This window comes from Caretta caretta, chromosome 11 (genome assembly GCF_965140235.1).
Source record: "Caretta caretta isolate rCarCar2 chromosome 11, rCarCar1.hap1, whole genome shotgun sequence".
Classification (NCBI taxonomy): Eukaryota; Metazoa; Chordata; order Testudines; family Cheloniidae; genus Caretta; species Caretta caretta.
In genome coordinates, this window is record NC_134216.1 from 21,872,437 (window position 1) to 21,900,347 (window position 27,911).

The 27,911-nt window shown below is 41.9% G+C and overlaps 1 protein-coding gene across 7 annotated transcripts in view; it reads right to left on the reverse strand.

The window, feature by feature from the left end:
• The window catches only part of LRP1B (LDL receptor related protein 1B), a 1,334,345-nt gene that overhangs the window by 716,074 nt on the left and 590,360 nt on the right, over positions 1–27,911 (reverse strand). For all 7 annotated transcript variants that reach the window (XM_075117809.1, XM_075117811.1, XM_075117812.1 and 4 more), the window contains 3 exons: positions 19,963–20,082; positions 17,961–18,089; positions 1,259–1,516 (listed from right to left, as the gene is read on the reverse strand). In XM_075117809.1, the coding sequence (XP_074973910.1) occupies positions 1,259–1,516; positions 17,961–18,089; positions 19,963–20,082 (507 nt within the window). The remainder of the gene's footprint in view (positions 1–1,258; positions 1,517–17,960; positions 18,090–19,962; positions 20,083–27,911) is intronic.

Genomic DNA, 27,911 nt, shown 5'->3' on the forward strand with positions numbered 1-27,911 from the left:
ACTGATGATGGAGTTTAGAGGATGAGGGGACACACTGTTAAATATAAACCATTCATTTTGTGAAGAACCCCAGCTAATTCCTTTCCTTTTTATGCAATAAAAAGAACAAAAAAGGTATTTAGGAAGTGCCCACTCCAGTCCTACTGACAAGAAAATTGGGATTTTGTAGTGAAAATAGAAAGAACTGTGAAAAATACACAATAGAAGTCCAAATAAAATAACAAGTTCAAACATACAAAGTAGCCTTAGTATCTGAGGGAAAATGTAGGATCACTCAGAAGGGCAGACAGTGGTGAAAGTAGTAAATTCCTCTGACTAAAAAAAGTTATTGATTTTCAAAGTAGTAAAGGATGGGCATGGATGGATGTGTAAGAGGGATCAAGTTCCTTACCCTATAGGCATATATTGAAAAGGATATTTTTCTTGGTGATCTGAATAGTAGTTGTGAAATCATTAGGACCGGTAGCCACATTTTCAGTTGGCCCCATCTTCATTATAGTCCCAATCAAACCTTTCTTCCAAACACTCCCAGACTTGGTGGCGAAGGAGTTTAAAATCTACATCAGAATCGTCTGGCTCAGGGCCATCTCTACTTAAGGGAAGACTGAGTAAGGTTCTCAGGAAAAAAAGGGCAAAATTATGGACATTCCAATTCAGAGGCATTCTAAAGTTTAGCATTGCACAATCTTCCTACGCTAGTTAAACTGCACAGAGAGATGACTCATCATGAGGGCGACTCTAAATTTTCCTAGTGCAAAAGTGAGACATTTCCGGTAAACAAGGAAATATGACTAGTGTTTGAAAGTAATGAAGCTCTACTAATCTACAGTAAATGTGACAATTATATGTACATGTTGTTAATTAGCATCTTATTTATCTGGCAGTAAACAATCATTTTCAACAAATTTTAGCTATCAACACATTTCAGAAAAAAAAAGGCATTTTCAAGTTTCTTCTTCCATTGTGCTAGCTTTGTTTTTTTGTAATATCATACCAATCACACTGTCTGTGAAAATTCTCAGCTTTTTTCAAGCCTCTGTATCTATGTGTTAGAGAGGGAAACAGCAACAAAGCAGCAAAATGTTTCTGTGCCTTTCAATGTTTAATGCATAAGCAGAGCAAGAGAATAACCTGAAATATCAGCAACATTGAGCACCAAAATAAGAGTTTTTAAGTCTGCAAACAAAGTTTGCTAGAAAGACAGGTATTTTAAACTATTCTGCTAAAGGAATCCCACTAAAAAAATTAAAATACTTACTGTGAAGATACTGAGCAATGTTTATTATCCATTCATCTGTTAATCTCCCAGCTTTTGATATCTTGGTACATTTCAGCTGACTTGAAGATTCTCTCGATTCAATCCAACAAATTGTGTCCTTATTGTATATAAAATCCAGTGTATTAATTCCATTTCCTTTCACTGAGTTTGGAGTAGAAACTTTACTTCCATTAAGATATAATACTTCAATAGTTTCAGAGCTTGCAATCAGAAGAACTGGAGGTCTGTCACTGGGCTCTAAAAAAATAAATGAGCAAAAAGTTTAGTTGACAGATCATCCTATTACCATCTTTCCAAAACACACGTAGCATTTATGTTTCCTTAGCTATATATTTAAAAAAATATTTAAATATAACACATTGGTTTTTTTTCTTTTGACTGAGAATGCACCATAGTAATTGAGTTTACCACTCAGTAATATTTAATGTAAATGTTTCTTAACTTTTACTCTGCTTTTGTTATGAGTCTGTACAGCACCTAGCACAGTAGGATCCTTATCCACGACTAGAGCTCCTAGGTGCTAGTAGAAGACAAAGGCAAAGTCCAGATGTACCACAAAGTATGTTCAATGGAATTACTTAAAAGCAACAAGGAAGCTAATCTTTCTAGATATATCTCTATCTGATCTCTGAATCTTCACTAGCATTAGTATATACAATGTTCATGTTCAGTATGAAACAGTGGCATAAGTAATTGCAAGGGAACAAAAGGCTATTAGTATCAGTATTGAGAAAAATCTGACAAAGCCCCTGCACAGAAGCAGAATATGATTCTGAACTGGTGCTTCCTTCAGTATGAGGTGGGGCCTGGCTAACATGCCTACCATACTGCAGTATATGGCCCAGATCTGCTAATCTGAGGGGAATAGCCAAATTCCTGGACTAATTACATATAAGCTGTTGACAGCACTGCACACTCTGGAAAGTGCATCCTGCTGCTTCCTGAAGCAGCAGGATAAGGCAAGACTCAGATCCACTAAGGCACTTAGACGCATAAATCCCAGTTTTAGGCAGCAATGCAACCCACAAAATCTCTGAAGAGCTGCTGTAAGGTAAGAACCACCATCTCCTCGTCTAGCCATTTTGTGGCAAGAGAGGCACACATTCTCACAAGATACAAATTAATTGCCTGTCCTGGAGTCAGACAGCTCAGGGATTACTGACTGTAGATATCTTATCTGTGCTAGCAATCTCCCTTCAGCCGGATTTAGGCACCTAACTCCATGAGACAGAAGGGGCTTTGGGACACAACTCTCTCCTTGGTATCTTCCATTTGCTCATTTATATGGTTCCTCACCTAGACATTGGCTTTTGTGGATTACAGTCTTAGGTGCCTATCTCTCCCCATTCATTGTATAGGAAGTCTAGGTGCCTAACTCAGGGTTTCTGGATCAAATTGTTCTAGGGTGACCAGATAGCAAGTGTGAAAAATAGGGACCGGGGGTGTGTATAGGGGGGAAATAGGCACCTATGTAAGAAAAAGCCCCAAATATCGGGACAGTCCCTATAAAATCGGGACATCTGGTCACCCTAAATTGTTCCTATGATTTGCTAGATGTGTAAAAGTTAGGTGTTGTGACGCTCACAGTAAGTATCTTTCTGGATCCAGGCCTAAGTGCTTTCCCTGAGTCAACATGTATGGCCCCTAAACTCAACCAGGATGGCCCCTAGACTCTTTGCTTGGCTGATACCACTCCATTCCTTTCCCCACCTTTTGGCTCATAGTACCAAGGCTGGGACTTTTCCCTGAAGTTATAATAGAAAATTCCAGAACTATTCTCACCTATTTATACATGTCAATGTGACAACAGGTGGCCCATGCCAAAGAAAAATTAACAAATTATCACTGACAGCTGCAGTATTTCCAAATGAAAGTACAATTACAGAAATGTAGTAGATGCCTATATAGGTCCCAAATTGACTGACCCTCATTCAGGTTATTGAGTTATTATTAAACACATCTTAGCAGAAATGTTGAATTATAAAATTATAATAAGGTATGATGATGTTATCGAGAACTCCCCAGTAGCTGATAATGTTGAAACTGCCTGAGAATAGTTAGACTTTAAATTTAACTCTGGACTTATTTTAGATGACACTGAAATCTGGTGTTTCGCTGAGATAATCACAAATATGGTCAATTAGTAAATTACAATTTGTTCCTTACAGCACAATGAACAACCTTACAGCCTATGCCTTATCTCATTCAACCCTTAAGTAGGTGTCAGCAGGAAACACATGGAACAGTGCATTAAGGTACGGAAAACGGCACACTGACGTGAATCTTTTGTAGAAATTTAAGTTCACATTTACAATGTGTATTATCCTCAATCCCCTGAGAAATTATTTCACAGCATGGGATAATAGTGCTAAATGGGCCAAATCCTGAGGCCAACATTTTCAAAAGTGGGTGCAGGTCTTAAAAATTTTACCTGACACCTAAAAGCCCAAGGACTAAGTTGTCAGGCCAATGTGAAAAATACCCAAACTGCCATATGACGATACCTTACCCAAAGCCACCCCACTTACAATTCAAAACAACAGATCGGTTGTGTGCTGTATTTAAATGTAATACTGTCATTCCACATTCTACTTAATAGAGGTTTAAAAATTAATGTAGCTCTGGGGCAGGTGGAATGCAGAAATAAATATTCATTAGATATATTTGACAAATTTCATCTAACAAAACATTTCATGAATAGTATTTGATGAACCAGTCAGTTACTAGAAAAGTATCACTTGAATAAAATAGTTGGTGGATTCTGATGAAATCCATTGAATAATCTATTCACAGAGTTTTGTTCAATGCTGAGTGATTCTATTGACTTTGTTTTTCTTGCTTATGTTTTTGCATACTCTCTCTCCCTGGCTTCATCCCACAAGCTCTTTCCTATTGTGGATCACAGTTAATCTTTTTTCCAAAATTGTCTCCATTTACTATTTGCTCTTTTCTTTCTTTCTACCTCCATTCCTTATCTCTTTTTTTCTCTACACTATTATCTCTATCTCATCCCCTACATTTTTTCTCTCCCGTTTTCTCCCACTTTTCCCTGCAGACAGAGAGGCTACTTACCCTGTACAGTAACTGGAGTTCTTTGAGATGTGTGGTCCTTGTGTGTATTCTACTGTTGGGTTCACGTGTACTCCATGTACAGACAGGAACATTTTTGCTAGCAGCATCTGTTTGTCTGCACCTGCACCCTTCTCCTCCTTGTGTTCTGAACCAAGGATATAAGGAGCAATTTGGGCCGACCATCTCTCCATTTCCCTTTTTACCATAGATTGTCCAGGAAATGCTCCACAGTAGAGAGGAAGGAGGAGGGTAGCAGAATAAAAATAAGAACCACACATCTTGAAGAACTCCAGTTACGGTACAAGGTAAGTAACCTCTCTTTCTTCTTTGAGTGATGGTGTCTGAGAAGCAATATTCATTGAGGGGGTGGGTGTGAGGAACTTTGTGTTACCAATGACTGGAGGACTGTTGTGCTGAAAGATACAACTACTGCAAAAAGAAAAGGAGTACTTGTGGCACCTTAGAGACTAACCAATTTATTTGAGCATGAGCTTTCGTGAGCTACAGCTCACTTCATCGGATGCATACCGTGGAAACTGCAGCAGACTTTATATACACACAGAGAATATGAAACAATACCTCCTCCCACCCCACTGTCCTGCTGGTAATAGCTTATCTAAAGTGATCATCAAGTTGGGCCATTTCCAGCACAAATCCAGGTTTTCTCGCCCTCCACCCCCCCACACAAATTCACTCTCCTGCTGGTGATAGCCCATCCAAAGTGACAACTCTCCACACAATGTGAATGACAATCAAGTTGGACCATTTCCTGCACAAATCCAGGTTCTCTCACCCCCCCACCCCCCTCCCAAAAACCACACACACAAACTCACTATCCCGCTGGCAATAGCTCATCCAAAGTGACCACTCTCCCCACAATGCGCATGATAATCAAGGTGGGCCACCCCAGCAGAAATCCAGGCCTTCTCACCCCCCCCCCCCACCTCCATACACACACAAACTCACTTTCCTGCTGGCAATAGCTCATCCAAACTGACCACTCTCAAAGTTTAAATCCAAGTTAAACCAGAACATCCGGGGGGCGGTAGGAAAAAACAAGGGGAAATAGGCTACCTTGCATAATGACTTAGCCACTCCCAGTCTCTATTTAAGCCTAAATTAATAGTATCCAATTTGCAAATGAATTCCAATTCAGCAGTTTCTCGCTGGAGTCTGGATTTGAAGTTTTTTTGTTTTAAGATAGCGACCTTCATGTCTGTGATTGCGTGACCAGAGAGATTGAAGTGTTCTCCGACTGGTTTATGAATGTTATAATTCTTGACATCTGATTTGTGTCCATTTATTCTTTTACGTAGAGACTGTCCAGTTTGACCAATGTACTTGGCAGAGGGGCATTGCTGGCACATGATGGCATATATCACATTGGTGGATGTGCAGGTGAACGAGCCTCTGATAGTGTGGCTGATGTTATTAGGCCCTGTGATGGTGTCCCCTGAATAGATATGTGGGCACAGTTGGCAACGGGCTTTGTTGCAAGGATAAGTTCCTGGGTTAGTGGTTCTGTTGTGTGGTATGTGGTTGTTGGTGAGTATTTGCTTCAGGTTGCGGGGCTGTCTGTAGGCAAGGACTGGCCTGTCTCCCAAGATTTGTGAGAGTGTTGGGTCATCCTTTAGGATAGGTTGTAGATCCTTAATAATGCATTGGAGGGGTTTTAGTTGGGGGCTGAAGGTGACGGCTAGTGGCGTTCTGTTATTTTCTTTGTTAGGCCTGTCCTGTAGTAGGTAACTTCTGGGAACTCTTCTGGCTCTATCAATCTGTTTCTTTACTTCCGCAGGTGGGTATTGTAGTTGTAAGAAAGCTTGACAGAGATCTGTAGGTGTTTGTCTCTGTCTGAGGGATTGGAGCAAATGCGGTTGTATTGCAGAGCTTGGCTGTAGACGATGGATCGTGTGGTGTGGTCAGGGTGAAAGCTGGAGGCATGCAGGTAGGAATAGCGGTCAGTAGGTTTCCGGTATAGGGTGGTGTTTATGTGACCATTGTTTATTAGCACTGTAGTGTCCAGGAAGTGGATCTCTTGTGTGGACTGGGTTGGAAATTGTTGAAATCATGGTGGAATTCCTCAAGGGCTTCTTTTCCATGGGTCCAGATGATGAAGATGTCATCAATATAGCGCAAGTAGAGTAGGGGCTTTAGGGGACGAGAGCTGAGGAAGTGTTGTTCTAAGTCAGCCATAAAAATGTTGGCATACTGTGGGGCCATGCGGGTACCCATAGCAGTGCCACTGATCTGAAGGTATACATTGTCCCCAAATGTAAAATAGTTATGGGTAAGGACAAAGTCACAAAGTTCAGCCACCAGGTTAGCCGTGACATTATCGGGGATAGTGTTCTTGACGACTTGTAGTCCATCTTTGTGTGGAATGTTGGTGTAGAGGGCTTCTACATCCATAGTGGCCAGGATGGTGTTATCAGGAAGATCACCGATGGATTGAAGTTTCCTCAGGAAGTCAGTGGTGTCTCGAAGGTAGCTGGGAGTGCTGGTAGTGTAGGGCCTGAGGAGGGAGTCTGCAGAAGCTTGTTCCAGTGCTTAAAGAAGCTACTGCAGAAGCTTGTTCCAGTGCTTAATGTCTTGTAAAGGTCTGAACAGAACCCAATGCAGCTGCTTTACAGATTTTACTGAGAGAAAGATGTCTCGAGGTGAAACTGCTGATGAAGCATAAGCTCTAGTTGTGTGGGCCTTCACACCCTGTGGAAGAAGCATGCCTCCTAACTCATAACTCAACAGAATTCAGCCTGAAATCCATTTGGAAAGTATCTGGGAAGAGATCGCTTCCCCTCTCATCCATTCCACAAAGGATACCAATGACTTAGATGATTTCCAAAGGATTTGGTTCTTCATAGGTAGAATGCCAACACTCAACAGACATCCAAACAGTGAAGCTTCCTGTCTTTGCTGGTGATGTGCAGCTTTGGGAAGAAGACGGGTAAGTGAATTGTCCAATTAGGATGGAAATCTAAGATTACTTTGGGGGTAAATTTCAATGTAATGTCAGTGAAACTTTGTCCCTATGGAAGATTGTGTATTGTGGATCAATATTGTGGATCAATCAGTATTGTGTATTGTGGATCAGGAAAGGCTATATCCAAATGCCTGGACATGGTGACATCAGAATGTTGGGGCCATCTCTGGCAATCAGTATGTCCAACACTCTCTTGCTTGATTTTCCTCAGGTAAGGCATAAGTCAGTTGTCCCAACAATGGGATGAGAAATGCTGTAGGGTACAGATGTGGGGACCTGCATGAAAGACCCCCTAAGCTTATTCTTACCAGCTAAGGTTAAAAGCTGCCACCACCAAAGTGTTACACAAAGAATAACAGGGGAAGTGCCCACTTGGAAACGTCTTTCCCCCTCAAATATCCCCCCAAGCCCTACACCCCCTTTCCTGGGGAAGGCTTGATAAAAATCCTCACCAATTTGCATAGGTGAACACAGATCCAAACCCTTGGATCTTAAGAACAATGAAAAAGCAATCAGGTTCTTAAAAGAAGAATTTTAATTAAAGAAAAAGTAAAAGAATCACCTCTATAAAATCAGGATGGTAAATACCATACAGGGAAGACAAATTCAAAACATAGAGAATCCCTCTAGGCAAAACCTTAAGTTACAAAAAGACACAAAAACAGGAATATATGTTCCATTCAGCACAACTTATTTTATCAGCCATTTAAACAAAACAGAATCTAACGCATATCTAACTAGATTGCTTCCTAACTCTTTACAGGAGTTCTGACCTGCATTCCTGCTCTGGTCCCAGCAAAAGCATCACACAAACAGAGAGAGACCTTTGTTTCCTCCCTTCCAGCTTTGAAAGTATCTTGTCTCCTCATTGGTCATTTTGGTCAGATGCCAGCGAGGTTATCTTAGCTTCTTAACCCTTTACAGGTGAAAGGGTTTTTCCTCTGGCCAGGAGGGATTTAAAGGTGTTTACCCTTCCCTTTATATTTATGACACATCTCCCCTGGAATCCAGATCTTGAACCATCTTGGAGCAGTAGATTGTGAATTTCCTGTATTCCTGGGGCATGAAGAGGTCCCAAAAGGGGGGGGGGTCTCCTTTGTCAAAAAATGATCTGTATCACCAAATTGTGGACCCATTTGTGGTTCTTGGAGAAGTACTGAGGCTGTCTTCCAGCATGTTGTGAATTCCTGGTGGGGTGTACTACCAAAAGAGTGACTGCTGAATAGTTCCAAAGCTTGACAGCGTCTATAGAAAAAGGGATAGACCTTGCTCCCACTTGTTGATGCAGAACACTATTGCCATGTTGTCTGACATCACTTGAACAAGCCAGGCTGGTATGAATGGTAAGAAGTACTTGCAGGCCTTGTGGACTGCTAACAATTCCAGGAGGTTTATGCACATCTGGGACTCTTGGGGAGTCCATGCTCCTTGTGCTATCTGCTTGTCTAGATGGGAGCCTCATTGCGGTAAGGCGGTGTCAGTTATCAATTGCTATATATGTACACCATTGATAGAGAAGCTTACAGGAACGGATGGTGAAGTCTCGTGAAGGGCGTTACATAGGTGCAAGAAGCCCTGTGACCCAAAAGAATAAGACATGAGGAGGCTGGCATTTGTTGAAGTTGAGTGATAAGCTCTTTATGGTAGGAATCTGTCCAAAGGAAGATATGCTTTGGTACTGATAGAGTTCAGAGTTGCTCTGATCAACTATATAGTCCATGTGGGAATTAAAATGGACTTTTCTGGGTTTAAGCAAAGTCCTAGTAAGTACCGAAGATGGATCAGGGATTAGGCTGCTGACCGTTAGCCCTGACAAGATCTTCCCACCAGTAACCATTTGTTATTGATGTAATTGATGATCCATGGTCGTAAAAGTGGGCTGCCACAACTGATAGCACCTTTGTGAATACCTTGGAACTACTGCAAGGCCAAACAGGGAGCACTCTGTACTGGTTGTGTTTCAGACCTGCTGTGAATCTCAGGTCTGTTGAAACTGACATCCTTCATATCAAGAGCTGTGAACCTCTCACCTTTGGTCAGTGAAAGAATTATTCATGCCAGGATGACCATTCTGAACCTCGATGTGCAGATTAAGACATTTAGCTGTCTGAGATCTAAGATAGGTCTCCATTCTTCCTTCTTTTTGTGAAAGAGGAAACACTTAGAGCAAAATCCCTTTCCCCAACATTATGAAGGATCTGGTTCTATGGCTCCCAGTTGAAGCAGGGAGTCCTAACTCTGATGTGAGCATCCTCTCATGAGAATGCAGATGGGGTAGGGGGTTTGGAGGGGTGGTGAGAGGAATTCTGTGGTGTAGCCAGTCTGAATGATGTTGAGAATCTATCTTTCTGTGATTATCATGTGCCAAGCTTGGCAGAAGCAAGCTAGGCAGCCACCAAATTGGATTACAGAATCCTGAAAAGATGAGCATGGTAAAAGCCCTTGAAGGGTTGCAGCTGGAAGGAGGAAGAGGGGGGAACATTGTGTTTGATATTTTGCACCCTCTGTCATTTTCTTGATGACTTCTGGGGAGGGTACACAGCTCAGGAGATCTTGGATCCACTGTCCAGGTTGACTCCTTGCCTTGAAGGGAGTGGTAATACTATCCCACTAATATCCAATTTGTCAGAGGAAGACGTGTCAGGCTCTGACTCCCTGGGCAGAGCTTCTGGTACCATAGGTGTCGTTATACTCCAGCCGGTGAGGAACTCTCCCTTCCTTGCACCACCTGTACTACTAGTGGATTGGATCCAATAAAATCAGAGATTCAGCATCCAGGAGGACAACTATACCCTGAGGAGCAATGCATCTGTTCCCAGACGTGAGGAAGTGGGGGAAAGTTGTTTCCCGCCATACTAGCGGAGTCAGCCTTGTTAGAGTGTTCTGCACTGACAAGTCCTTCTTGAGGCAGCATGGTACTATTGATGTAAGTAGCGTTCAGTGTTTTTTTCTTCCCAGTACCATGGACCTACTCCTGTGGGCAATGTCAGTTTCAAAGAAGATCTGCTTTTTGGAGCCAAAGGACCTATCCTACTTATGAGCTACTAATACTGGGGCACAGATTCTCACCTGACTTAGAAGGTACTACAAAAAAAGGACCTGGAGGGGGATTCTATTGCTTTCTGTGAGAGTGTTTTCTACCCTTCTCATGCACCTCTTTGAAGAAGTCCCTAGTTCTACCCATTAGCCACAGATCCAGGAGTCATGTGCTCAGAGGTACACTTCTCGATGCCTCTGCCTGACATATGGGAGGGGTTTTCCAAGCTAGAGTCAAACTATGGCCTCAATGCTTGATCCATAAATAATCTCCAGTCTGTACTCACATGTCTGACAGGTTTGGCTGGGGAAGGATCAGCAAATGGAGCACTTTGAGTAAACATGAATTTCCCCAAGGCAGAAGAGGCACTTGAGGTGGAAAGGCCTCGTGGCAGAAAACAATTCTTGAAACTCGGGATCTTGGGCATAAGTCATCCCATATGGAGGGCTAAAGGGTAGGAAAAGATCCCCATCCCATAAAAACTAACCTAAACTAGCTACAAGTATAAAAATATTTAAGATATCTAATGGTTTACAAATATTTACAGGTCAACATGGACAAAGCAAGCATACGCTGTGGACACTGAGGCGGTTCTGTCTCAGACCATGGCTGGTAGAAAGGAACTGGAGAAATGGTCTATCTGCACCACCTTTTATACTCTCAGTGCAGAGCACAAGGAGGAGAAGGGAACAGGTGCAATTTCTTCCTGTCTCAGTTCCATGGAGCACATGTACACCCCACAGTGACTACACATAGGGATCATCACTTGCAGAAGAACATCCATTCCTCTAACTACTTCATTTCTAACTTATCCATTAGACTCTTCCTCTCTCACACACACACACACAATATCGTCAATACACCTATTCACACGATCCACACGTAGGGTTTGGACATTTTTGCAGACATATCACAGCAAAAGGATTAAATCTGCTACACAAAGACTAACAGGAAAAAGATTGGGAGCCCCCCATCTATGGGCAAGAGCCAAGTGAGAAGCTATCTCTTCTCTTCCAGCTGCTGCAAAAGGAGAGGGCAATGGGATTCCTACCATGGAGCTCTCTCTGGAATCTGCAGCTCCAATTTTTCCCCCTATCCTTCCCCGCCTGATGACTGCAGGCAATTTCAAGAGTTGCTAAGGAAGATAGCTGACACTCTCTGGATCCCTCTAGAGGAGGTGCATGACACACCTCATAAGCCTTTCTATATTCTCCAGAGCATGGGCTCCAGCAAGGTGTCAGTTCCCATCAATGAAGTCTTCATGGAATGGGCCACAGTTGTCTGGCATACCCTCTGCTACCAATGCCCCAGCTCAGAAAAGAAGTTCTTTGTACCAGCCAATTTTCACACCCTGCTGCTAATTCTTTGAATTAATTGAATAATAATTCTTTACTTATTCAAGCAGTCACTGAAAGAATCAGGGAGCTCCAGTTTCTCCTGTATCAATTAATAGCTAGTAGTCATCTGATAAATTTGAACCCTTCTTCTTCCCCTTCCCAATAACTCCTCTAGGTGCTGGAAGAGATCAGGAGCAGTGATCTGGACACACAAGTGAATGAGGTCAGGCCCAGGGATGGATTTTAAGTGGCAGGTTGCAACTTTATTAAAATGCACCAGGCATTTAGGTGAGTCCAGTGCTGGGTTTACAGGGCTTCCACCATATAACCCATAGCTCAGGGTAGTGTTTCTACTGCCTACCCTAAGGTGCTCTGCTGAATCTGCTCACCTTCCCACCATCAATAAGGACAGAAGGTACCAGAGAGGGACTCTTGTCTGCAAAGACTTCAGGTCTCCCTTTTGCTATAAACCTGGGGTCCATCGGCAAAATCCCATGTCTCTTATTTTCTGACTGCTGGCTCTTTGGCCTTTTATCCACACTGGTCACCTGCTGCAGTTGCAACAAATCAACTTTCAAACAATTCCTAACATTAAATTCCAAAATCCTAAGGTTATTTAAGCTAACTGTGTCTTCACTATGATACGAGGAAGGTGAAATAACTAAGTCCCAGCCAATTTGGCACCGATGGGAAAAAAATCCTTCCTGACAACCGTGAACAGAGCAATAAATCAGACCCACAGCAACCTGTCCCTATACTACAGTTCCTATACTATATATCTATAAGGAGGGGGGAGGGTGCATTCAGCTAAAATGGGGCAAGAGGCCTGAGAAACCCTGGCCTACAGTTTTGACAGTGGGAAGCAAGATCCAATTGACTTGCATGTCTCTGGCTGGCCAATGAGCAATCGAGCGCTCAGATGGAGGAGGGGCCTGTTCCTGTGTACACTCCCCCTTTACCCTAAAGCTATCTGCTCCTTGTGGATCCAATCAAATTTCCCATCCATTAAATCAATGCTTAGCTTTTTCACACTCTGTCCAACACCCCCCATACACACACACATACTAACAGACCCAAGAGCACCTTATTTCTGTGATAAGTATATGTGTTTCTCTGCTACCCTATTTCTACCTCAGCTTTCTGTGTTCTACAAGCAGATAGTGTCTCTGTCATTCTATCTCTATTCCTTGGCTTCTCCTCCTCTTTCAACCAGTCTACTGCCTACTTCTGCTCTTGCACATGCCTTTCTCAAGCAGCAGCAGAGTAAAAAATGACCTGATTGTTGTCAGTGTCACTCCTGCACATAGTTTCTGAACAATAATAGTGAAAAATAACAAGACTGATCAGTTTCCACACTGTTGAAGGTGCAAATCATCTGAATGGCAGCAGAGATCTTGGAGCCGCCTGCAGTTATAAAGAGAACATGTTGGTTTCCATGTGGAAGACTATGACAGAGAACAATATCCTTTTTACAGGTATTTAGAACCATTGTAGCAAATTATATAGCAGGGATTTAATACTCCATTAACAATAGGATGGTTCAAAATACCTATAGAATGATTACCTTTTTCTATTAATTCTCTAAGATATAAGGGAAATCTGAAAAGATGGGTTGATTCTACACTTGTTGTCAAGTAGTTCATAAACTCTTGAGTAATTATTAGAATCAAGACATATCTGGTCTCCAGATAATGTCATTTGAGTGTTCCATGACAATGTTAAGAGTGCTCTACTTAGCAGATATTATTAAATATTGGGGATGAATATACATATTATTGCATGTGTCCAGAGATTGGAAAAACAGCTGCTGTTGAACTTCAAATTATATTCCACACAGTAACATTTCACTGAATCATGTTTTTGAACCCATTTGTTCCAAGTATATATAGATACCAACAGGTTCAGGAATCAGTGCTTTTTTAAAATGTATAAACATTTAATTTAAATTACCTCAATCTTTTATTAGTCATGTATACACAAAAAATTAATAAGGTTCTCATATAACATCTTAAGACAGTTAACTTAAGACTGTTCTAACAGAGTTAGAAACACAGAAAAAAGTTGAACAACATTTTGGGTAGTTTTCAATTACAACATATTAAATTTAATACCTTTCCACTTCCCTGGAACTGAAAGTAAAATAATAGTAATAATCAGTTGCTTAAATGAAGATACAATTAACATGAGTTGATATCATTTGTCCAGATAACAAAAAGTACAATATGTCACATTTGTTACTCTTTACGATTTTTTTTTTTAAAGAGAAGAAACTGGCACATCTCTAACCCACAAAAATGTCTATACTTATATCACCATTGTCCAAATAAAAGTTAATCTTCCTCTAGATTGTGATTAAGATGCACTGATGAAGATGATTAAACACTTGTATTCTTTTCCTGCCTGATCTTTGCTTGAACTCTAGACCAATAGGCAGTGTCACAACACATAAGACATCATGGCTTCCCCACCCCCAACCCGGTTGTCCTGTCACCAGCACTTGCAACTCTATTGCAGAAGAAAATCTTTAGGGAATATGAGGAAAAGTGCTGCCTTGCAGTGATTTCCACTGAGGAAGAGGCGAAAACAGTTTATAAGCAACTTTGTACTGCTTTGCTGGAAGAACACTTATTAAGAGGTACTTCAACAGTGGTAAAGTATAAGCACTTTGTCCTCATCAACAAACATTGTTATAATTGTTGGCGTGGGGGTCAGAAAGATATTACAAGTAGCATGGAATGAAAGAGGACTGAATATTATATATATACATATTTAAATCATCTTCTCATAATAAGCCTAAAAAGGAGTGATGTATATGCTAAACCCTGGGAATTTTAATTCTCTGAACTTTCATGAGAGCATTGCGCTTTGAAGTCCATTTAGGAGTGCTTAACTTTTTTCTAAAATAACAGAAACGCATGCTTGTCGTAAAGACTGAGCAGGGCAGGCTGCTTTTGATCAAAGAAGAAATATCTTCCTCTCATTGCAAGCCATTTCTTTCTATATCAAGTATAACTGAGATATAACATTTTGTATGAGCTTCTGCAAGAAAAATCACCCGTTTCCAGAGCTAAAACTTTCAAACTTAATCAAATTCAGACTTTTCAACATAGCCTGAAAACCTGGCAAACAAAAAGACCTAGAACTCTGTTCAAAAAAATGACATCTGATCTCATTTTTCATATCTGAATAAGTCATTAACTAGATCTTTATTCATAAAAGGAAGCTGCAGGTAAAAGGACTAGAAAAATATAGTGTGCCCATAGCTGTGACGACAGCAATTTGAACATCCCCACCAATAGGTGCTATTTACACAAAAGTGATCTGCTCCAGACATATCCAAATGAACTGAGCAACTTAGCATCTTATTTATGTCCTGTGAAGTAACAGTATGATAATAGTTAATCAAGATGCTGAACATTTAGGCTTAAATATTGCATAGCAACACACAGCCCAAGTACCATCAGTATTATGGTGGTAGTGATGGAATGCTCTATTTCTGGACACTCTGCCACCACTACTGCAGTTTGGCCCCTCTGTACCCTTTCCTGATGGGAGGAATGGGTGGATCCATGAAGCAGTGGCTCCTTTGGTTTCACTTTAATGACATTCCCACTGTCAACTCCACCCGCACCTTGCAGCTTTGGGAACTAATCTTTGCAAAACTGAGCCTGAGGCTTCACAGTGGGTGCAGATATCAAAGCAGTTCCTGGGAATTTTACTTCTCCCCCAACCCTTCGGGCAGCAGAACGGCATGACTGCAGAGGCAGTGGCAGATTTGTCCCTTAATAAATTCCTGCCACAAAGATTATGGGTCAAATTCTGCACTCATGTACAGAAAATCAGGAGTTACTACATTAATGAAATGGAGTTATAAAACAGAGATAAGTGAATCTGAATCCAGCCCACTATTTTTATTGTATTCCTGTTTTGCAGTCTGGTTTAAAGTCAAGATTTGTGAAAGGTGACAGATTTGGGCACTGGAGACTGAATTCAGCTGTGGTCCCTAAAGTACTTAGCAGCCCATAGATAGCTAACAGGGCACATAGCTCCCTCCACTTTTGAGGCACTAAGACACAGGTAGTGCCTCCCTTTCCCCTCATCCCCCCCATCCCCTTGTGGCCTTAGAGGAAAACTACAGACAGGAGCCAGAGACTCCAGGCCATAGGAGCAGAAGCAACCAAAGCTGGGACCTCTGGACGTCAACAGAATTTTTTACATTTTTGACAGGACTCTCTCCATCCTATGCTGATTAAATGTTTCCTCCAACCCTCCCTCTCCATCACCCGTCCTCTCCATCTTTGCTTCACCCGGAACCTGTCTCCTTATCCCTCCTCCTTTCAGCTTATTCCCTCCTAAATAACCTCCACCACAAAAAATTGTGGAGCTAACACGCTGTTTGCTGCCACCACAGTGTTCATTCTACTTATGTGTTATACCCCTTCCCTCATGGTGTCTGTCTGGTCTATTTAGTTGTAAGTTCTTCAGGGCAGAAACCATCTACTATTTTCTATTTGTCCAGCAAAATGGGGCCCCATTCTTGGTTGGCCTTTATGCGCTACTGTAATAAATATGAATAATAATGAATAATGCCTGCAACTCTCATTTTTCCACCTGCTAAACGGTATAAAGGAAGCTAAAAATACATTGAATACCTTCCTAATACTACTTTTCAATGTAATCAATTGCTGCAATTGCCAGAGAGATGTTATATAGTCACTCTGAGAGCAGGTGGTTCATGCAATTGCAAACAAGAAAGCATGTGAGACAATTTCTCTCTATTAAGATGTAGCCCACACAGCGAAACAGTGTTGGGAACTCCTGTTCTGCTTATTCAAAGGACAGTGCAACAAGGTCAGCAGCAGTATGCATTTTCTCACACTATCTCAGCCTTGACTTGAACTGTCTTATACAGGTCTCTGTGTTCATTGAAAACTGGTTCCCAGCTGAGTCTGCCAGTAACGGTAAAAACTGCTGTAAACTATGACTTATATGAGAGAGAGAGAGAAAAAGAGAGAGAGAGAGAGAGAGAGAGAGAAGCATTTCTCCATGAGGAAATGGCTGAGAGCACCAGCTTATTTCACATGAGCTACTGAAATACTGACAGATGGTTACCATAGTCAATCATTACATACTGGGCTGTATTTATACTATAGGTCAAAGACTCATCTCATTATCAGTTCTGAAGCCATCTACCTTCCCCAGTCCTGAACTGTTTTTTACTGTATCAGATGCAACTCCTGTTATGTCCCACTGAAAGAACTTTTTTTATGGAGAGGGTTGAGAAGAATATTAAAATAGTTTTTCTCTCTACGGAGTTGCTTGTATCAGATTACCATTTTAAAAAAAATCTATAACCATGCTATGTGGATCAATACAAATCTTAAGTTTCAAGTCTTACTTTTTGAGCTCATCAATATTTTAAATCGCAACTCTCAGTGGTGCTCAAATAAGAACACAAGTATGCAGTTTCTTTGCCATAGTCTTTTCTAGTTTTAGCTTCAAAAACACAGTATCTGCCACAAGTCTGCCAACTGACATAGAAAAATACACATTTGTTTCCTCTGGGTTTCCATATATCGACATAAAAATATACCTTTATAGTAGGCTTTGGTCATTATGTATGTTGAACGGATTGTAGGAGAAAATAAGAAAATAAGAATTGCTGAGTCAATACACTGACTAGGGAAATACTTTGTTCAATTTGTCTTCATTAAACAGAATTCACTAATTCCCTTAAATGCTTAATTTATTATTGGCAATGAAAATATGCATTAATTAACCAATAAGACATAATGTGAATATGCATATCTTCAAATCAACTCCCTGGGATGTTACACGGAGCAAGGCAGAGGCCCATGTCTCTAATATCCCAAGGGTATAATTACCTCATGATAATTTCCTGACACCCAGGTTGTCTCAGGGAGGTGGCATTTATGTGGAAATTGTATGTATTGAGATGAAAGAGGGAATTGGCAGCTCCACTAATCTTGGCTGAATAAAGTAGCTTCCATAACTTTATTTACCCCTTCAGAAAGGTTTCTAGCTAATCAGAATCCTCCTTCAAAGGTGTTTTGTAATAATCCATGACAACTGAAAAAGTTTTTCTAGATTTCTAACAATGAATCACTGTATTAAATTAAAGGAAAATCCATCTCTGCTATGTAGATAAACATCTACCCTATGTACCAGGGAGAAAGGCAGACCCAGAGGACTTTAAAAAATCATTCTTATAATGTATACAAAAATCCAACTTACCATTTTTGGCCTTGCAAGATTTGTTGTCAGGTTGAAGTATATAACCCTCCACACAGCTACATGCATATGATCCATCTGTATTTATACAGGTTTGGCTACAGGTCCCATACACATTACATTCATCTAAATCTAAAGGATACATTGAAATAATATGTAAGTAAGAGCCCTCACTTAAGAGTAAAATCTTGGGGGAGGTTGCAAAATTTACCCCCTAAACAACATTACAAAAGTAAGGGTAAACCCTCTATAGATAGATTTTTATTTTTTCTCATTGTTTTCAGCCACAATCTTATCTGAGCTGTCTGCTGATGAAACTATGCCAGTGACCAAACAGAAGACCAATATTTAACATTGCAAGGCTAGCTGCTTGAAAATTAAAGGCCTTCAAATGATCAGTGAGAAACATAACAATTAGGGAACCACTTGGGTTATTGCTGCCACCAGAGACCACTTCCACCTGTACTGTATGTAAGCATTTAAAATCACCATTGACTATGACTGAAGCAGCACTTCAAAAGTAGAAATAACTGAATATGCATGTCAACTCACTCACGTTAGGAAACTATTTTAAATGGTTTAAGCTCTTTAGTGGAATCATCAACTTCTACCTATAACTGTCAACAACGATATAAAAAACTTCAAACCATTTAAATGTTCAAGACAAAAAATAAAAATAGAGGGTCAAATTCTCAGCTAATGTAAACTGGCACAGTTCTATAAGAGATAACCAAGATATGCAAATTTACAGTAGCTGAGAATCTAGCCAAAAATCATTAGAAAGAAAAAAAGTTCCAACAATTTTTTTTCAAATAGTACAAAACATAAACCCAGAGATCAGAAGAAGACGCACATATAAGATATTACATTTATGCAGAATAATTCTGTTAAAGGGGGGAGGATGAATGATAGCCTGCAAATACATTTATAAAGTGATGGGAAAGCCCTATCTACTTTTGAAGAGAAAAAAAGTGTTGGGGTATCAAAATTCATATATTGCTGGAATAGAAAAGGAATATCAATTTCAATCTAAATTTCACTGGCAGAAAACCTATTAAAAGGCAAGTGCAAAACTAAGCTATATGATTAAGGGTTGTTTTTTTTTTTTTTCATGGATCAAACTCTGACCCAGGTTTACATGGCTGTAAGGGGTATCATATCCCCAAATGGCTCACAAGGTTTCAGAGAATGTTCAAGAGAGGGAGGCTCAGAGATGCTTAGAAAGGGGGAAGCTCATGCAGATGAGCTCCAGGCCTGTCTGAGTAGCCCTAAACAGATCTTAATACTCTTTCTCCTCACACTGTAGGCACAGGAGGGTAGAAAGGATCAGCAAGCATGTCCTGTCTGTCATCCTTCGAGATGGGAGTGCTGGCGGGGCCATGACCCACTTTAGATTGCTATGAGATTACACAAGTGGTCCTTTGAAATGCTGGCCCATCTTCAGTCCCTGATGAACAAAGCTCATTCTGTTTCATTGGCTGACTATGAGTCATCAGTGTGAGACATGTAGGGAAGGCGGGGGGCAGTGAAGTAGTCCTATCCCTGATGTCATCTTCAAGACATATATACAGTAGTTGGCCCTGATGGAGTCACAGCTTCCAACCATAGAGACACATTTGTCTCTGATGTAAACACCAGAGAGAGACCTTCAGGTCTTGCTGTAAATTTTGCTGTGCTTCACAACTTATTGTACATTTCTAAAAAGATGCTACTTCCATTGAGAAGATACAGCTGGCATGTCAAATATAAATGTGATTCCAGCGAAACAGCAGCAGCAAATGTGGGAACTCTGTAGGATCTCTTGCATTGCAGCACTGTACCTGATTACCTTACCTGCCATGTTTTGTGTAAATATAGTTTAACCATCTGTTTAAACCATTCTAAAACCAAATTTAGGTTCAGATCCTGCAAGAAGCTCTGCAAAAATGCCATTGTTCTCCTTCATGTAGCTTCTTGCAAGACTGGGGCCTTATTCTTAGAGAAGGTAAAAACACATTTCCGTTACCTTTGCAGTTTCTTCCATCATTGCCTACTTCATATCCATCCTCACAGTAACAGCCGGTGCCATTCCTTGAAATACTACATTTGTATCGGCAATTCATCTGTTGGCATTTGGGTAATAATTCTGTAAAAAAAAAAAAAAAAGTTTAGAACAAAATTTTACTAGAGGGTAAACCTTTGTTTTGATTATTCCTAGACCACAACTCGAAAGTGGAGTTAAAAATCAACACCATTTGCAATAAATGCTGCTGTTGGGAATTTATTTATGAAACTAAGTACATTGTGAAAAGCTTTGCATTTTCGGCACAAAAATAAAATCAAATTGTTATTCTATATTCTATCACAAGCTACTATAAAGCTACTATAAGCTTTATTATTATCAAGGTGTATTATCACTCTGTTCAGGCCTCCAATTTTTGCACATTAGTTATGTTCAGTCAAAGCAACATTTTTTAAAAATACTTCTGTTATATGAAATTATTTTTTCAAAAACAGCCAAATGTATGAAAGAGATTTCAACATCCATGCTTTTCCTATCTGTCACATAAATTGATTTTCTATCTTTTGAGCGCTTGTTTTGATTCACTGATGCATGTATAACCTTCACAGCAATCAATGTGAATACATTCTGTTTTAATAATTTATTTGCTATCGGCATGTAATGTTGGACAAACAGTGAATATAATATATTTCATTACTACTGAACTCTTTCATAGAAATCTACTGCTGGAGCAATATTAAGTATATGCCATCTGGACAAAACAAGAGTCATAGAAAGAAGGCCATGATGGTACTGGTGTACAAGAAGGGTGAGCGAGATGACCCCAGCAACTGGAGGCCCATCTCCCTCTGCTCCACGATGTACAAGCTCTATGCCAGCTGCCTGGCGTCGAGGATCACGGAGTGGTCGGTGAGCGGGGGAGCCATCAGCTCCACTCAGAAAGGCTTCATGTCCTGCGAGGGCTGCTATGAACACAACTTTGTCCTCCAAACCACCATCGAAATGGCCAGAAGGGCGCGTAGGCAGTGCACAGTAGCCTGGCTCGACCTGGCTAATGCCTTTGGGTCCATGCCCCACCACCATGTCTTTGCCACGCTCCAGGAGTTTGGGATGCCCGAGAACTTCCTCCGTGTGATCTGAGAGGTGTACAAGGGATGCAGCACCACCATTCGCTCGGTTGAAGGGGAGACCGCCGAGATCCCGATCCGGCGCGGAGTTAAGCAGGGCTGTCCCCTCATCCCCATCATCTTTAACCTTGCCATTGAGCCGTTGCTGCGAGCGATCTCCAATGATGCAGATGGCTTCAACCTCCACGGTGAGAGGGTGAGCATCCTGGCTTATGTGGATGACCTGGTCCTGACCGCGGATGACCCAGAGAACCTCCAACGTATGCTAGATGCCACCAGTCAAGCTGCCGATTGGATGGGGCTCTGGTTCAATGCAAAGAAGTGCGCATCTCTCCACATCGACAGCAGCAAAAGGGACTCGGTGCAGACGAGAGGGTTCCAGATCCAGGGCAAGCCCGTCATCCCCCTGGCAGAGGGGCAGGCATACCGGCACCTTGGCACACTGACGGGTTTCCATGTCCATTAGACACCCGAGGACACCATCCAGGAGATCTTGCAGGATGCCACCAAAATTGACACCTCCCTGCTAGCACCGTGGCAGAAGATAAACACCCTGAACACCTTCCTGATCCCCCCACATCTCGTCCATCCTAAGGGGATCCGCCATGGCGAAGGTACCCCTCAACAAGGCAGACAACTTCGTCCGGCAGCTGGTGAAGAAGTGGATGTTCCTCCCCCAGAGAGCCAGCAACGAGCTCGTCTATATCGCCCACAGGCATGGCAGTGCCAATGTCCCCTGCATGGGTGACCTGTGTGACATCGCGGTGATCACCCATGCCTTCTGCCTGCTGACGTGTCCCGACACCATGGTAAGGAACATCGCAGCAAACACCCTCCATGACACAACAAAGAAGAGGATCGGCAGAGTCCCCTCCAACCAAGACACCGCTAGCTTCCTCAGCGGTTCCCTGGATGGCGAATTCGGACGGGATGGTGGAGACATCGCTTCACTGTGGTCCCATGCTCGCAATGCCATGCGTCGCCTGGGGAAGTGCATCGGCTGCCGCTGGGAGTGGTGTGAGGAGCACCAGGAGCTGGGAGTCATGGTACCACAGATCAGGTCCGACGACAACATCATCGTCACCCCGAGCGCCAGGGGCATGCTGGAGAGGACCCTGAAGGCAGCCATCCACTTGCTGTACATGGAAACCCTGAAGCGTAAACCTGACCAGGGTAAAGCCTTTGAACTGACCAGCAAGTGGGACGCCAGCAACCACTTCCTCGCCTGGGGCGGCTTCACCCGTTTTGCCGACTGGCGGTTCATCCACCGCGCCTGGCTCAACTGCATCCCGCTCAACGGAGCCGTCCACCACAGGAACCAAGACAAGCGTTGCAGGAAGTGCGGCTACTCCAATGAGACCCTGCCCCACGTCCTGTGCAGCTGCAAGCCCCTCTCCAGAGCCTGGCAGCTGCGCCACAACGACATCCAGAACCGCCTAGCGAAAGCCGTCACACCGCGTCTGGGGGAGGTAGCCATGAACAGTGCCATCCCCGGGACTGACAGCCAGTTGCGACCTGATGTGGTAGTCACCGACGAAGCCCAGAAAAAGATCAGCCTCGTCGACATCACGGTCTCCTTCGAGAACAGGACCCCGGCCTTCTGCGAAGCCCGAGCTCGTAAGCTGGAAAAATACACCCCCCCGGCCGACACGCTGAGAGCAAAGTGCTATGAGGTGCAGATGGATGCCCTGATCGTCGGAGCCCTGGGCGCTTGGGACCCCTGCAACAAGCGTGTGCTGCGGACCTGTGGGATCAGTCGACGCTACGCACGGCTCATGCGGTGCCTCATAGTCTCGGACACCATCCAATGGTCCAGGGACATCTACATCGAACACATCACCGGCCACCGACAGTACCAGGAGGTGTGAGCCGGTACGACATCGTGCATCAACTGTGGGAAAGGGACTGAAAGACTTTTTCCATTGGACCATATGAACTGGAACCATAAACTCACTGAACCATAAATCCCACCAAATGAGGGTAGATCCATCCTCATCATCGTACCCGCTCACTGTACTCCACACCTGAACATAGCCATTATATGGACAACATACCCCCATAGCTCAATGTCTGTACTTTGACCCATTAAACTTTTACTCCCAAACGGGGAGATTGCAAATTATGTATTCCTTACGCCACCCGCTCCTAAACCGAATTTTGCGCCCCTTGATAATCTGTACCTTATTCCCTGGTAACCAGAAACTTCTATGCCTAAACTCTGTACCACTTTCTTTTTACTTCAACATTATCTTAATAAAATTATTAAAGGCTTGAAACCTAGCAGAAGCAACATGGTAGAAACAGCCATTGTATTAATTATTTCTTGTAGGACTCAGATTTGCAGGACAAACAAAAACCCCAAACCAGCCTCACCCCAAATTGGATGAAGCGTCTAGAAAATTTTGTTTTTTAACACAGGGTGTTTTGATGAGTTGTGACAGGTGGTTTTTTTTTTCCCCTCTTCCTGGGGGAAAATAAGAAATGGTTGGTAGACTGCAGTCTAAAGGATTTGATCCTTTCAAAATCTGTAGATATTTTCCACAATTCAAGTCTATCTGAGTGCTGCAGGCAGACTGTAAAATAAGCTCCAAATGGATAGAGAAAATTCAGTTTGGGGACCAGTTTAAAGTAATTGGGCATATCCGTGAGAAAGAAATCTGGCTACAGTTTAACACTTGGGGTCTTTACAAATTGTTAGTTGAAGTCAGCCTTAATCCATATAATCATTATTAGTGGGGGTCTATTTGTCTTGAAAAAAAGAGTCAACAGTTTTGTTTAAGGACTGAATTTTCTCTTAGGGTGTTCTACTTTAATTTTGTAGCTGCTAAGACCTCCATCAGGTTTTGACAGTTATATTTTGGAAGAGAACTGACTGTGACTGGCAAATAACATTATGACTCATAGTAATGCAACTATTAGTGAGAGAGGTTTTATTATTTTAAAAACAAAAACATATTTCTCATAATAATTAGAGGGTCTTCCCTATTGCTTTTTAATCACACAGAATTAATGGACTGACTTGCTGCTGAAAAATTGTCCCTTGTCACAATCTGTATATTTTTCAAATGTTCTCTGTGTGATTTCCCTATTTCTTTTGTAATAGGAGAATTAAATTTTTTTGGGTGCAGTTTCTTTTGCTGGATCCCTGGTCTGCTCCTGAATTTATGTTGTCTTTCCAATAACTAGCCCACATTTGGACCTTAAACAATAAACCCTTCTCTTAAGATGACTTGAAATGGGACTGTTCTCTGAGGTAGGGAACTAGAGGCAAGGCAGATTATTACCAGAGGATGACTATTTAATTTACAAACTGGATTTGGATTGTTTGAACTGTTCCCATAAAGGTGTACAGAGACTTGAAATGAATAGTGCTGACCAGCTGTGTAGCCAGCTGAGACTGCTGGAAAAAGGCAAAAATAAATTGGCAGTTGAATTCCACTGGCTGACAGTGACTGAACACACATGGTGACTTAATCTGTCTATGACTTGTTTGCATACTACACATAATTTTCTGCTTGAGTGAATATCTCATATCATTACTATAGTACACATAGAGCTTTTAACAAAAATACCCTTATATTTTCTAGTAAATAGAATTTGAATGTTGTGAATTAATCAACTGACTGAAAAATGTTTTTATTCACACATCCCTGCTCTCGTTCTTTCTACTCCTCTTTTTGTTTCTCTTACTCTCTCCTAATAGCTTTCTCGGTCTCCTCATTCAACTGTCTTCTTCATGCAACCCTCTTCACTTGGAACATGCAACTACTTAGCAATGCCAAATGCCTCCTTTCTCTTCTTCAAATCACTCCTTAAAGCCCATTTCTGCATGAGTATTATCTGACGATATGCAAAATCATTACAATTGTTTTCCTAAAAAGAAAATGTCTCACGCCTGAGTGCCAATGACGGTTTCCACAGAATTATGTTGAATTTCCTGAACCTGAGACAGGAGCCAGAAGAACAGTGTGGGGAAAAAACAAACAAGCAAGCAAATTTTACCATCAGTGAAAACAGACCAGATCACAAAAAGAAACATTTTTCATTCTTGCCCCAAATTTTAGGCTAAACCAAAAAGCAGTTCTCTCAGGCAGAATGAGCCCTAATCCAAAATCCAGTGAAACCAACAGCAGGCTTTCCATTGACTTCAATAGACTTTGGATTAGGTCCATAGCCAAGACGAATCAAATTCTGCCCTGATTTACACCCTATACAAAATCATTGAAACCTTGGGCTTATTCTGGGTATGTGCCAAGGCAGAACTCAGCTGGAGAGTTAAGAAAGGAGTTCTAGCCTGAACTCTGACTTTCTTTGCTCTGTGGATCACTACATGTTAATCGAAATAAACACCTTTGTAGGATTTTATATTCCTTATTTTAGTTAGCAATTTTTAAAGTAGAAAATATAAATGATAAGCATTAAGTTCTAGAGGGGTCAAGCTTTCTTCAAATGACCCTATTTTATTTTTTTTTTCCTTTCTTCATGGGACCCTTGCCTGCATTAGGGGCAGACAGACTAAAAATGTTTATTTCGAAAATCCAAAGAATTTACAGGTTAGTTGGTTGATTAGTTCTCATACTGTCACTTGGGCAACACAGAGATCACCAAACATGTTTTGTGCGTCCATGATGTTCTGTCCTGTGCCAAATCTGGAGCTTATGGTGTAGGATGTCTGTGAGGAAAAGGTGTCTGTTGATGCCATCCAGCCATTATGTTTTAGGCCTTCCAAAGGGTCTCTTCAGTTCTGCTGCCTTTCGGTCAAAATCAAATATGATTCTTGCAGAGAAGTTGGTGGGCATTTGAAGGCATTGGGCAATGTCAAGTTTCCTCCCCCACTCTGAACTCTAGGGTACAGATGTGGGGACCTGCATGAAAAACCTCCTAAGCTTATCTTTACCAGCTTAGGTCAAAACTTCCCCAAGGTACAAAATATTCCACCCGTTGTCCTTGGACTGGCCGCTACCACCACCAAACTAATACTGGTTACTGGGGAAGAGCTGTTTGGACGCATCCTTCCCCCCAAAATACTTCCCAAAACCTTGCACCCCACTTCCTGGACAAGGTTTGGTAAAAAGCCTCACCAATTTGCCTAGGTGCCTACAGACCCAGACCCTTGGATCTTAAGAACAATGAACAATCCTCCCAACACTTGCACCCCCCCTTTCCTGGGAAATGTTGGATAAAAAGCCTCACCAATTTGCATAGGTGACCACAGACCCAAACCCTTGGATCTGAGAACAATGAAAAAGCATTCAGTTTTCTTACAAGAAGACTTTTAATAAAAATAGAAGTAAATAGAAATAAAGAAATCCCCCCTGTAAAATCAGGATGGTAGATATCTTACAGGGTAATTAGATTCAAAAACATAGAGAACCCCTCTAGGCAAAACCTTAAGTTACAAAAAAGATACACAGACAGAAATAGTTATTCTATTCAGCACAATTCTTTTCTCAGCCATTTAAAGAAATCATAATCTAACACATACCTAGCTAGATTACTTACTAAAAGTTCTAAGACTCCATTCCTGGTCTATCCCCGGCAGAAACCAGCATATAGACAGACACACAGACCCTTTGTTTCTCTCCCTCCTCCCAGCTTTTGAAAGTATCTTGTCTCCTCATTGGTCATTTTGGTCAGGTGCCAGCGAGGTTACCTTTAGCTTCTTAACCCTTTACAGGTGAGAGGAGCTTTCCCCTGGCCAGGAGGGATTTCAAAGGGGTTTACCCTTCCCTTTATATTTATGACAGGCAACCATTTGAAAGAGTGGGACCTGGTTAGTTAAAAAATGGATGTCATCATTGACCTTGAATTTGTAACGTGATGTTTTTGATTATTTGGAGATGCTTCATCTGAATGGTGTCTAACTTCTTTCAATCTTGACAGTGAGGGGCCATGTTTCAGTCTCCTGTCAGAATACTGACCATCAAAGCATTATATATTCTCAGCTTCATCTCTCTACTTATCAGGGTGTTTGGTTTGCGAAAGACATTCCTGACGAGGTGCCCCATTCCTGATGATGCTTTTGCAGTGTGGGCTTCAAGTTCTTTCTCAAGCCTGCCTGTGATATTGACAACATTTTGGAGGTAGGTGAAATCACCAACAATCTTCAATGGGTGTTAACCTTATAGGATGCTACAGCCTGGCACCATGTTCAAAATCACCGAATGGATTAATTTTACTTTTACCGCAATTAATTTTCAGGCCGATTTTGCCGCTGAGCTTTTCAAGGCTTCAACTACCACAACCAGCTCATCCACTGGTTCAACAAGTAGTGCTATGTTGTCAGCAGAATCAATGTCAGTGAGGTTCTTACCATCAAGGCATATGCCTGAAATTCATTTACTGGGAGCCTGGTCAAGTGTGTAGTCTATGACAGTAACAAAGGCTTCTGGAGCAGCAACACACCCTTGTCAAGCATCCAACCTAATTCAGAAGAAGGCAGTTCTCATCCCTTTTACAGGAAGTTAGCTTGACGACTCATCAAACAGGAAACAGAATGTTCTAGAGAGCCTGTCAGGGAGATTTGCCGGTTTCAGGATCAGCCAGAGTGATTCCCTACCAGAGTCAAATGCGGACTTGATATCCACAAATGCAGTGTGAATGGGGTGCTTGGTCTTTTGTGCCTTCTTGATAAACTGGCACACTGTGAAGATATGCTTTGTCATAGAAGGACCAGGAGTTAAGCCAACTTGTTGTGGTCTTCCCTTGCTCCTACATTTATCAGTGGCTCTAGCCAACAAGACAGAAGCAAAAACTTTACCTGAGGCACATTGAAGAGTAATGCCTCAATAATTACAACAGTCTCATTTGCTTCCTTTACATTTC